This window comes from Branchiostoma lanceolatum, chromosome 1 (assembly GCF_035083965.1).
Source record: "Branchiostoma lanceolatum isolate klBraLanc5 chromosome 1, klBraLanc5.hap2, whole genome shotgun sequence".
NCBI classification, from domain to species: Eukaryota; Metazoa; Chordata; class Leptocardii; order Amphioxiformes; family Branchiostomatidae; genus Branchiostoma; species Branchiostoma lanceolatum.
Window position 1 is genome coordinate 32599247 of NC_089722.1, and position 12930 is coordinate 32612176.

Consider the following 12930-nt stretch of genomic DNA (forward strand, 5'->3'; position numbering starts at 1 on the left):
GTGTACCGGTACCGATACAGTACCGGGTACAATCAGTTAGGTACAGGTTCACAATACCTGAACCCTGGTGTACTGGTACTGGACCGGTGCTAATCAGGTCAAGCCTGACTCGGGATGGCCACTTTGACAAATAAAATTACTATGAAAATACTGTGGCAGTGCACTAAAGCCACATCTATACATGTACTTTACTCCAGCACATGAAATATATTTGCAAGGCTGGAGTCAAAAATTCATCTGTGTTTTCATAAAAATAATACCTAGCACGATGAAATATTATATTGTTACCAGTTCAAACATGCTTTTGTCCTTATTGGAAATCTACTATTTTCTGAACAAGGATTAACAAGTAGTTTAGGTACAGGTTCAGGTCCGGACCTGTACCTAACCTGTGTACTTGTACCTGTACCAGTTTAGGTACACAGCTCTATTCCCAACTGACTTCAACACTTAACGCAAGATTCAACTCTCAAGTTCTGCGTCAAAACTTTTGATTTTTATGTTGATTGTGGTGACAATGAATCTGTTTGTGACAACACTAAACGGTATAACTTATAACAAGGAGGTTAAAAAGAGTTACTAATGAGTAGCTGTGACGGCGGCAGGAAGTTTAGTATGGGAGGGGCAAGATATTGCTGACCGTATATTGACCATGTTGAGCGCCGAAGCCGCGAGGCGTCCGGGGGCATGCTCCCCAGGAAAATTTTTTAACATCTTGACCCTTGAAATGCTATTTCCTTTATTTTGAGTGCCAAATGTTGCTGGTTTGATGTCTGATGACATCTCTATAAGTGAAAGAAATACGTGAGGGTTTAATGGGGCGCGACACCCTCCCGACATATATTGCGTAATTGTAAAATCTCGACGAGCTCAAACGCATTTTGAGGGGCACATTTTACGCTCATAGTGGAAAGAACACAATAAGAGTTTCAGCTAGATTTTTTGCCCTCCCGACATATTTTTGTCCTAGACTAGTGCATAACCGCTCTAAAAACTGCCTACGTTGTATGTAGAATGAAAGTGACCAATTATGCGTTACCGCCAATGTACTGATTATGAATTACATGGATTTTGGGCAGCTGCCTACGGATTACAAAGTCTAAAAAGGCCTGCATGATTATGCCTTACAAAAAAGGGCATACAGGCCCTCCTTGATGTTAAGCTGAGACTTCAAAAATAATTTGCTGATTTTCATGCATGTACTGGAGCAGACGGGCAGTGGTCTTCAATAATGGTTACTTTTTGAACAGCAAATGATTACCACAGGGCTTTCTTATCAAGTCTGATCCCTAGTCAATGTCTTAATTTTTATGCGCACATCTTCCAGACAAATCTGGGAGGCCCTTTAGCCACTACTGGTAGGGGTGACCCCACAGTTGCATTACACAGTAGAGTGCAAAACATTTGAATACCTTTTAAGTTCCTACTTAAAATCTTTCCTTTCCTTGAAATGTTTTGCCCAATCTGGAGACATTTTTAGTTAGAGGGAACAGGTAGGGTCTTAGCTTTCCCATTTTGGTTGGAATTTGTTTAGTTCGCCATTTTAGTTGGCGTAAGGATAGATGAAAAATTGTTGGGTCATGCGGAGGGATACATCAGAAATCTGGGGTCAAGGGTAGGGTTTCCTTGAAACTGGCAGCTTTCCTCGGAATTTGAGCTGTATAACCCTCTGTTTTCTTTGCATGGTTATCAACTAAACCCTTGTGACTTTCCAGTGTAGAATAATTTTTAAGGTTGAAGTTTGGATTAGTACTTTAATTTATGAAGTCTTGTTTCAGTGTATCTTAACATGCTTTCCTATGGGCAGCCATAACTTAAAGGTCAGCCCTCATGGCCCTTTAGCCACTACTGGTACCCACAGAGAGCTAGGGAAGGATGGCCTGGATCATGTGATTTGTTAGGCCATGTCATGTGATCTGTCAGGGCGTAGCAAAACCTTTGTTGGATCCGTTGGCATGTATGGTGGCTGCCATCTTGAATTGTGACGTCACAGAGTCGCTATACCATTTTATTGGGAGGGGTGTGTTTTTTTGGGTCCCTTGCGTTCTCTCAATTTTTAACAACTAACACACATTCAACTCAGATAAAAATTCAATACCGATTCATATTTATAAAAAGATCCCGTAATCGCTAAACTAACGTAGCAAACCTGAAGTATATGTAGCACAAATACTTAACTCTATTTCACTGATGTTTCCCAGTGGCATTTGTGATACATGTAGCTGTTGCTTTGGGGGACACTGGCACTGCAAGAAAGTAGGTCAAGCTGCATCGACTTGTATTCCAGGCAGTCTGCTATCAGTATACGTCGATGAAGATTAGACATCCAGGTAATAAGATACGCCAAAAAGCAATTACTCAAACAACTGGATATGATTTTGGAAATCAGTATAGTAGCAAGACAAAGGTAACAAAAAAAAAACAATATGCTCCTCCTTCCACCACCATAATGATGAACTTCCTTTGCCATGGGAGTATGCAACTTGTTTGTCCAAGTCTGTCACTATCTTTAGAAGCGGTCCCCAGAAACTGCAAAATGGACAAATGGAACGAAATGGAACAGCGGCGGAATGCAACGCCCCCATTTTCAGGGGAAAAATAGCCACACAAACGCAGCAAAAACATTGTTTATGATATTATCAAATAGATTCAAGAAATAAAACATGTTATATTTTTTCATTTACCACTCACTCCTGTATTTAAAATGCTTCCTGTTCCGGTTTACTGTGAATGTTACAACGTTCCATATATTTCGCTATCAACTGGTATTTCATTTCATTGTTACATAATGTTGATTTGGTTTGTTCCGTTTCGTTCCATTTCGTTCCAATTCGCACTTTCTGGGAACCCCTTTAGAAGTGTTTATCAGAATTTAACCACACACTCCCTATTTCCCCAATTACAAGGTCCATCTGGCAGGACTTACTAAAACAAACAGCAGCACTCTTATGCCACAGGGGGCATCCTGTATCTTAGGCTGGCAGCTCCTTGTGTTTCCATGGGCGGAGAAGTTGTTCAAGGATATTAGATATGTTTCCATTGGGTTTCTCAATGTCTTTCCTTCAGTAACATATTGAAAACATACATTTGTTCGTCTTTCCATGTAAAAACCACAGTCATGACTTCAGCACCGGGGAGAGACCCAACATCATTGAACAACACCAACAACAACATATAGTATGCCTCCACTAAACGACAGGTTTGTGTGGGTAATTTTAATGTTATCTTATATGTCCATCTCTTTTTCACTTCCAGATACAACTGATCTGGGAGAGGGTCAGTTGCAGTATGAAGAACCTGATGTGGCAAACATATCCAAAGGACCATGACAGGGTCGACAGATAGAATGGAGAAAGAAGAAGAGTTGCGAGACATTGTTGGTAATAGAAAATCTTCATCGATCATTGATCACTAAGTCACAGAAACAAAGACATTGGGCCTGTGATGTCCCCAGTTTGGCCAACCACACCAGGTCATCCCTACTCTTCTCAAGAAGTGTGTTCGGTTCTTTAAGTTCCAGAGAGGTTTGACTGCTGAACTGAGATTCGGACCCGAGTCCTAAAGGTTTTCCGCCCTGTGCACGGCCGCTGACCAATCCCAGCACAGGGACACTAACTTCATCAAGTTTGACTTGAGTGAGACACTGTGACATTATTGCACAATGGTACAGCTCTTGCTGTCCTGTCCAGCACAGTTCAGAAGATTCCTTTTTTCGCTGGTTTTTATTCTGTGCATTTTAGTTGCGGTGAGGTCTGCGGTGGAAGGCCCAGCGTGCGCTGTGGTATTCGCCGATGCCGACAGCGATGCCTCGCAGTGCCTCTGTAACCGCGACACCAACGCCGTAGACTGTCAGGCCAGAAACTTGACTGTCGTCCCGCCAGGATTCCCCGCTCGGATGAAACGCTTGAACTTGCAGAACAATCTCATTACTGCGCTGTCCCGAGACCAATTCGGTTCCATCGACTCGCTCATCCATCTTGACCTATCCAACAACATCATTAACGATATTGACGACGACGTCTTCCGGGGCTTGATCAACTTGAAAATTCTCGAGCTTGGCAACAACAATCTAAAAATAATAGGGAACGGAACGTTTTCTGGGCTGTATAATCTGCATCAGTTAAATCTGGAATCTAACAAAATAAGCACGATCCATCCCCAGGCCCTGACCTCACTGATCAACCTCAGGCAATTAAATCTCCAGGCCAACAAAGTCAGCTCAATACAATGTGCCCTTGTCCAGAATCTGACCTGGCTGCAATTACTATCCCTAAAGGCCAATCCTATCAAACTGATTGAAGACCAGTGTTTCTATGGCCTGACTAACTTACAAGACATCCAACTCAAGCGCTGTAGTCTGACTCAGATCAACAATGGCACCTTCAAATATTTGGTTCAACTGTCTACGCTGAATCTGGCCTGGAACAAAATAAGTCAGATCTCGCCGTTTGCTTTTCGAGACTCCGTACAGTTGACTCGCTTGCACCTGAACAATAACAACATTTCAGACCTTCCCGCGGGGATTTTCGCAAACCTTACAAACTTGCAAAAGTTACACCTTCATCATAACCCCATCACGTCCCTCAGTACTGATCTTTTCACAGACTTACATAGCCTGGAGTTTCTACTTCTACACAACTTAAAACTATCTTCTCTAAAGGAAGAAACCTTTATTGGCCTACCTCCTTTACAGTATCTTGATCTGAGCAGTAACTATCTCCAGAACTTACAGAAGGGGTTTGGCTTGGTGTTTAAGCCTTACTGGCATGTCAAACTGTCGCCTAACTCGTGGAGGTGCGACTGTGAGATACAAGCCATCTATGAATATTCCTGGATTGCGAATTATGTTGTGTGCAGGTCTCCTCTGAAGTTTCAGGATATGCGTCTAAATCAAATTCCTTACGCAAATCTATCGTGTACCCTGCCTAGCATTACGGAGGTGACGCCGTACGTCTTCGCTGTGATCAACGATACGGTTTTCTTACGCTGTAATTCGAGCGGTTTCCCTACTCCGTCACTGTCCTGGGTCTTGCCACAGGGGACCATGATTACCTCCCAGCCTGGTGCTAGCCTGCAGTCCGAAGGTGAAAACGGCTTGACGCTGGTGATTGACAGCGCTCAGCCCACTGACACAGGTATGTACATCTGCAACGCAAGCAACGCTGGCGGGAAAGACTTTCTCATCACCTATTTGAAAGTTTTCGACCCAGACTGTGTGGTAAGAGTAGATATGGGGAACAACACTTCAGGAAACGATTCTTCAGAGACAGTATTTGACGTCCAGGCAAACTGTACTTCCGCTGCCGTTTCTGATGGCCTTTCTGGCGTGATGGCCATAGGGTACTCCGAGTCCACTTCTATCATTGAGACAAAACTTTGTCCAGATGATGTCCCCTGTAACAATGCACCATACAAACGTTCGTGTGAGACAGGCTCAAAGTCTCGGCTGTACCAACCGCAGATGGTCACAGCCACGTCTCTCAACTGTAACTACCTGATCACGTGGTTCATTGTTGGCATCGTCGCTGGTGTTAGTCTCATCATCTCGTGCTGGATCGGATTTACCATGCTATACCGAAGAAAGGTCCGGGAAAGAATCGTCGTACAACAAGCCATACAAAAATGGAAGCGGAAAAATAACCAGAAGGACTCGAACTTGAAACCGGCTTTAGGCGTTCACGGGCAGCAGACAAGGAGGAAAACATGTAGAAGTAAAAATGTCCCGACAGCTTCGTCAGAAGTACGTTTGTCGGAGAATGGGGACAAACCGAGGACAGCTCATGTTGCTTTTGCAGAGGATGGAAATGCTATCGGTAAAAAGCTTTCAAATCATAGTAGCCTGATAGATACAGATAATACCAAGCCTGGAGAGCAAAGTAGTGAAGCTTTGAATGAAAAAGGCTTTGTGGAAAATGATACCAGTTCCACAAAAGGTTTGGTCTCTGCACAAGGTAAGGGAGGCACTAAATCTCAACCAAGCAGTCGTGTCCAGAACAGGAGAAAGGCTTCTACTGGACATCAGATGGAAGGAAAACACCTGGCTAAGGTGAAATCACAGGAAGGTCAGACTCCGAGAGGGAATGGGCTGGTAAATTCTGCACCTAATCCAACACCTGGCAGGCAGCCTAGTGGACAAACCAACGCAACCACTAAACCATCTGGAAAACCATCTCCTACATCATACACTTCACCATCAAACACCACTATGAGACCATCCCCTTCATCACTGACTTCACCATCAAACACCACCATGACTATGAGACCATCCCCTTCATCTTTTACTTCATCATCAAACACCACTATGAGACCATCCCCTTCATCATTCACTTCACCATCAAACACCAGTATGAGACCACCCCCTTCATCATTCACTTCACCATCAAACACCAGTATGAGACCATCACCTTCATCATTCACTTCACCATCAAACACCACTATGAGACCATCCCCTTCATCATTTATTTCACCATCAAACACCACTATGAGACCTTCCCCTTCATCTTTTACTTCATCATCAAACACCACTATGAGACCGCCCTCTACATCATACAATTCACCTTCCTCATTTTTAGAGAGAATCTACTCTGGTTACCTTGGCAAGTGAAGAGTAATAATATTGTAAATTTACTATTATATAATAGTATAAATGGCCTACAATACCATACTCAAACTGACGTATAATTTCAAATAGCATAAAAAGAGTGGAATCTTATGCAAAAACTAATTACAGGTTTGCGATAGCCAAACCTATACTGTTGGTAAGTGAGATTCAATGGTATTTTCTATCGTAATCATACTCTGACTGTAGTACATTTTCATGTACCTAAAGCTGATACTTCTAAGTAAAGTAACGTACCTTATCATATCATCAATGTCATATTGAATGACTCCAAAAGAATACTAGGAACTTGTCAGTTTTAACAAGGTCCATTTTATAACTCCTTCCTTTTATTAAGTCTTAGATTATGATAAATACCCAAGGAGCAAAATCATGATTCAAAAGCTTTAGATTTATAGTATTCAAAGTAAGGGCAGGTGTCTTTGAACATATCATTTCGGTAAAATCAAAAATCCATAAAACATTAAAGGAAAAAACTCAAATCAAAGACATGCGATGGCCTTGCAATTTGTGACAGTTTTGTGTTCAACAATTAAACTGCTGATATTATAAGTAACATTATCAGTCTATGTGCTGATCTATACAATATTGAATTTCCTGTACTAGAAGTGGAAAGTTTTCAATTGTGTATGATAATAATGTACTATGTAGTTTAAATAGAAGGTATCTTACTGGACAGGGGTGTCCCTGTGGTGTAGTGGTCTAGAAGACCAGAAGGCCCAAGTTCAAGCCCCGGGTAGGACACCTCTGGTCAAGAGGCGCATTGAGTCATACCAAAGGCTATATAAAAATGGTACATACTTCTGAAACAGTATGGAAGTTAAACGCACTCCACTGCCAGTGGACTAGCCCCCTGCTACAGTAATTGCACCACAGTGTGGCCCAGGGCTATGAAACGGAGATGGGCACCGCCCTATACACCTTATGGTGTGGGAGGATTTGAACTACTGTAAATGCATTTTAAGTTTGCGCGGTTTTTATTTCGCGCTAGGTGGAAATAGAGGGTTCACGGTAATTCTAATTTTGCGGCAGCACTTTAGTCACATACTGCTACAGTATTGGACAAAAATGTTTGAGGCGGTTTTAAGTTCGCGGTGAAACGCTCGCCGCAAAAACCGCGAACATAAAACCACTGCGAACATTTCTGCATTTACAGTAAGCAACTTAATTTTACTGGACATTCTACCGGTGCGTCGCAAGTCAATGTACATATGACCACAAGGGAAAATTGACAAAAACTTGTAAAGTTAGTACAACTTTCTATCGCAAATTGCCGCAGTCCAGTCCAGTGAAATACCCGCTTTAGATACAGGTTTATTCACAGACTTGCCTCCGAGTCTGATCAGCATCCTGATGTAAACAATTATTTCTTAATGAAGATAATGTGGGTGACTGTGTAGGGTTTATGGTATAGAAATTGAGCAATGATTTATCAATCTTTTGTGTAAAACAGGAATTTGTATCAAAGCTTAAACAAAAAGGACTACATATATTCAGATTATTAATATTATACATATATATGCAGATAAATGAAAGAAGTTAGAGCTTAGATTATGTATAATACTGTATTAATGATTTGTATCATGCAGCTTTTATCCTTGAAGTCTGTAATGAAAATCTGGACTTCAACCAAATGTGGTCTGCTCAAGAAAGGATAATCCAGACTAATATTAGAAATTGTTAGAGATATTCTTATATTTCCAAATGTTCAACTAAAGTTGTTTTCTAATGAACCACAATAGCATAAGGCATGAAGTACAATGTATTAGCTACATGTATGCTAAAAAGTCATTACTAGTAATAACACCATGATAGCAATAGGCAGTTTTGCTGCATTGTGATGTACATCATTATGAATTATACTGTGAATTATAGTTTCATAAGGTTGTAAAATTGATATTCACAAGCTAGACAATCACGGCCGACATTTCAGTTCTGAAAAACGTCATACATGTATATGTCAATACTTAATAATAATTATATAATTATAATTCAATAATTATAATCATAATTACAGTTGGGACTGCACTGTTAGCAGCGTCACCTATAGCTGCAGTGTGGTATAGCACCAGTCAGTATATAGTAAACTCTCCCAAATAGACCCGCTATTGCTCAATAACGTTGCCTCTCATGGCGGCAATGCCCTTTCAAGTCGGTTAAATCGCTTCTGGCGACGTCACCACCAAAACAGCTTTCAGCCAATCAGAGGGTTGGCTTAAGCTCATCTAGAGCAAAAGCGCAAAGGACGCTGGGATGCCATCAACCAATCAGGTTACGTCTTACATCGCTACTTTGGGTTCAGAGCAAAAATAATGGCTGTATGTGCCAAATAAGGCTAGCTCATTAATTATTCATGAGCAACTGTCAATAACGTCCCCAGAAGCGATTTTACTGGCTTGAAAGGGCGGGGCCACTATGGGAGGTAACGTTACCGAGCGATAGCTGGCCTGTTCAGGAGGGTGGTATAGTATTGCCTTGAAGAAGGTAACCAAACAGTTTCTAGGATAGTATATACATGTCTCGGTTATGAAAAAAGAACAATTGTTTATATCCAATAATGGCAATAAATCATCTAGTCTTAGCAAATCTGAAATTGCTCTTATCAAGTCTTTTCATACCACTTTCACTTTCAGAAAGAAAAAACATCATTACTAGTAAGAAAATTAATCAAATAATAGTATATTATTATAAGAAACCTATTGATTGACAGAAGTCTTGTTATAAGTAAAGTTTATTGCAAATAAGTGTGTAATTGTGCACTATGTACTTGAGAGAGCTCATTGCCATTAGCTTGTTGTTATGTAAAGGAAGAAGTCAAACCCAAGAAAACTAGCTAGATAATTAGGCCATCACCAATTCAATTTCTTGTTTGTCAGATTTCACTACAGTAATTATCAATGGTGCAGGTGGGTAAAAGAGAAGTAAAACATAAAGGATAAATGGAAAAATGTAACTCTTTGAAAACCGCCAGCTGGTGACAAGATTTCCCCTGGTGAAATAAAAATAAACAAACAAACAAACAATGAAGATAAGGAGTTAACTCATTTCCTAATGAACAATCTGATGGGTTTTTTTTTTAATCAGACAGAAAATGAACTGGGAAATCTGAGAGCCAAGAAATAAGATTAATGTGACCTACAGTGTAATAACTAGGTTAATGTACGTAGTGGTTAGGAACCAGTAACTGTTGCCAATATTATTGCGTTTATCATAGTCTGTCATTTCAATGTCACATGTAATGCAATCGGCCCTCTGGAATGAATTTGCAGTTAACTAATATTACTGTCAAAAGTTAAATTACCATGTGTCTACATCATGTAAATAGCATGACTCCTACCCATTGACCATTTGCAAACTTCTCAGAACTCCCGGTGACCTTTAACATTTCGGTCCCAGAATGCATTGTCTGGACCAGGAAATGACGTAGTACAGTTTCTCTCATCGTGTGAAACAGCTAAAACCTTGAGTAGAAGGACAGTAAAACATAGGAACTAATGAGTTGTTCGGTAAATAAAGTAGGGATGTGAATTTGACTTGGTGGACAAAAGCATTTTTCGGGACAACTAGCTATAGCCTACACGTCGCCAGTCAACTGTTGCTGTTTCGCCCGATGACCTCTTAGGTCACGTCTCCTGTTCCGTTTTCGTTCTAAGTTGTGAGAAATTGTGTTTAAAGTTTACTTTAAACCCTTAATAATCCTGGGCATGGTTCCGAACCAAACTGCCGTCTCTGTCAGTCTGTGTTCTACTCGGTGAGAACTGATTTCATGTACCCACGGGCCATCATGTTTCGTGTTTTCGCACACTGAGAGATACTGTACTACGTAATTTCCTGATCCAGACAGTGTATTCTGGGACCGAAAAGTCAAAGGTCAACCGGGTATTCTGGGAAGTGTGCAAATCGTGAAGTTAAAATAATGATTATCACTCACTACATTCATTCCGGTCTTTTTTTTTTTTTCAGAAAATGTTCACCATAATATGATAGTTTTTAAGTTCATGGCTGACCTGGGGTTACATTTGTAGGCAGAAGACAGTGGTGGTTCCAGGGCTGTCTCCAGCTTTAAATTTTTGTCCGTCCCACTCATTGTTTGGGACCGATGTTTTTGATTTTCAATGTTGAATCTGTCATTCTAAGCTTACAAAAATACATTTTCATCAGTTTTAGGACATGAAAATGATATTTTTTTAACGGACTGGGTTGACTTTTTTCCGTCCCAAGAAGCAAATTTCCGTCCTGCGACGGAAGGACGGTTCCTGGAGACAGCCCTGGCACCGTGGTTCTAACTTCACAGTCAAGATGTTACCATAAAAAATGCAAATATTAAACCACTGTAAGATTTAAACGGTCAGAAGCATTAGTCCAAAGTGCTCTGCTCATTCCAATGTTAATCTGCTCGCTGTTCACAGTAAACATTTCCCTTATACAGACCTCAAATTTACATAGAATCACTTTATTGTGCACAGTGGTCCATTGTAATTGTTCAGATCTCCTGGCTGGTTAATGTATGATTAGCGGTAGTGGCTAGATGATAATTGTCCTTGTGTACATTTACAATTGCATGTATGATGTCTATGAATCAGTCAACTTTGTTCAACAGAAATATTAAGTCTGTTTGGTAGTACAGTACTGTAGTAGAAAGCCATGTATCTAGGCTGATTATATTATTTAACTGGTGCAAAAATGTAGCATAAGACTTTGTTAAGTGGAATATTAAAGTTGTAAAATAAGCTGAACAAAGGACTGTTTCATGCAAATTCAATAACTATATATTTGCTTACATTCACACACAAATATACAAAGGCACACAGTGTCACACATATAGACATAGCCGCAGCAACTCTGGGGAGGACGTATTTGGCTGTAGATTATATATAAGTGTCCTCCTCAGGCTAATACAGGAGGCTATATAACCTTAATAAGTTATTGCACAGACATACACACAAACACATATATACAATCACACACACACACACATACACTGTCACACACATACATACATTCAGAGACACGTCACACACATACATACATATCACATCCACACACATAATGTTACAGACACACATCATACACACAATCACACGCACACACACAATCACATAACGTTACAGACACACACACAATCACATACTAGTAACGTTACAGACACACACACATGCACACACACAATCACATAACATTATAATTACAGACACACACACACACATCATACACACAATCACAAGCATGTCACATTCTCACAATCACAAAATTCCCTCACCCGCACACACACAATTGAAAAATCAAAGAATCACATACAGATAATCTTCACTTTTCACAATACACTCGATTTCAAAAAGGCTTTAAAAAGTTTACTAACTGTGTCTAATGAACACCTTCAAGCAGATGTAAGGAGTGAAAGATCGTAACGTTCAGGCCGACATACCTTGCCATCGTCGCACACGTCCTGCGTCTTCTGCGCATGTCTGACGTTGACGTCGTCGTCCTCCTCGTGTGTGGCATGTCTTCCCCTGACGTCCTCTTCACCGACACAACCAAACAAACACAACGTCAGGACTATGATCATTACACCAACTTTCTTCCTGGTGACAACCATTTTCACCTTTGACCCTTTAGTCTCACACCAATGTTTACGAGAGAAGAATACAAATCGGGCAAATGTCTCCTTGACGCGTGATGACGGTCGACTGTTTTTGCGCTAAATAGCAAGGACTTGTTTTACAGTGTTGACGTTTGACGAATGTAAAAGTTCAACCTGTTTTGGTTTAGCTCGCGTGGCTGCCAACATTCCATAAATAAAATTAACGTTTACATTTAAAGTTAAATTATGTAAACGTATTGAAGTTCTTTTTATGTTACTTTAAGTCACTATAACCACATAATTTTCTGCTGAATAATTGATCCGTATATTTGGAAAGTAGGAAAAACCTACGGAACCATTTTTGTCATCAATGAAAGGTCTTCTGCCGTAGCACCTAGGCCTGTGTTCATGGATCATGGGCGCCGCGTAGCAATGTCTACTTGAACTGCAGCTGTTTGAAGTCAGGCGTGGTCATGTTAAAAGCATTTTGTTGTTCCGAGGACAGGTTTATTTGTGTGTATCATAGACGTATTTTTGGCGACACATCAGAGGCGAGCCAAATTTTTCACCATATTGTGTGCAGATTGCAAGAATTCTAGGAATTGTACAGGAATGTGAAAGTCCATGTGACGATAACTCAAGAATGCCTGGATGAATAGTCTTCATATTCTGTAGGTGGGTAGGTCTGTGGGCGACCTTGTAATGATCGGATTTTGGGCCCCCTAGCGAC

At 40.7% G+C, this 12930-nt stretch overlaps 2 protein-coding genes across 3 annotated transcripts in view; one reads left to right on the top strand and one right to left on the bottom strand.

Annotated features, from left to right (window-relative positions):
- The window catches only part of LOC136420269 (uncharacterized), a 50974-nt gene extending 38739 nt beyond the window's left edge, over positions 1-12235 (bottom strand). For both annotated transcript variants that reach the window (XR_010753182.1, XM_066407123.1), the window contains exon 1: positions 12045-12235. Coding sequence is in view for 1 of the 2 variants with exons in the window: in XM_066407123.1 (XP_066263220.1) it covers positions 12045-12215 (171 nt within the window). In the remaining variant the exon portion in view is untranslated. The remainder of the gene's footprint in view (positions 1-12044) is intronic.
- LOC136420248 (leucine-rich repeat and immunoglobulin-like domain-containing nogo receptor-interacting protein 3) lies at positions 3311-8269 on the top strand. The gene has a single exon (XM_066407102.1). It carries the CDS (start codon positions 3662-3664, stop codon positions 6602-6604), a length of 2943 nt encoding a protein of 980 aa, XP_066263199.1. The 5' UTR covers positions 3311-3661; the 3' UTR covers positions 6605-8269.
- Positions 12236-12930: the final 695 nt, after the last annotated feature.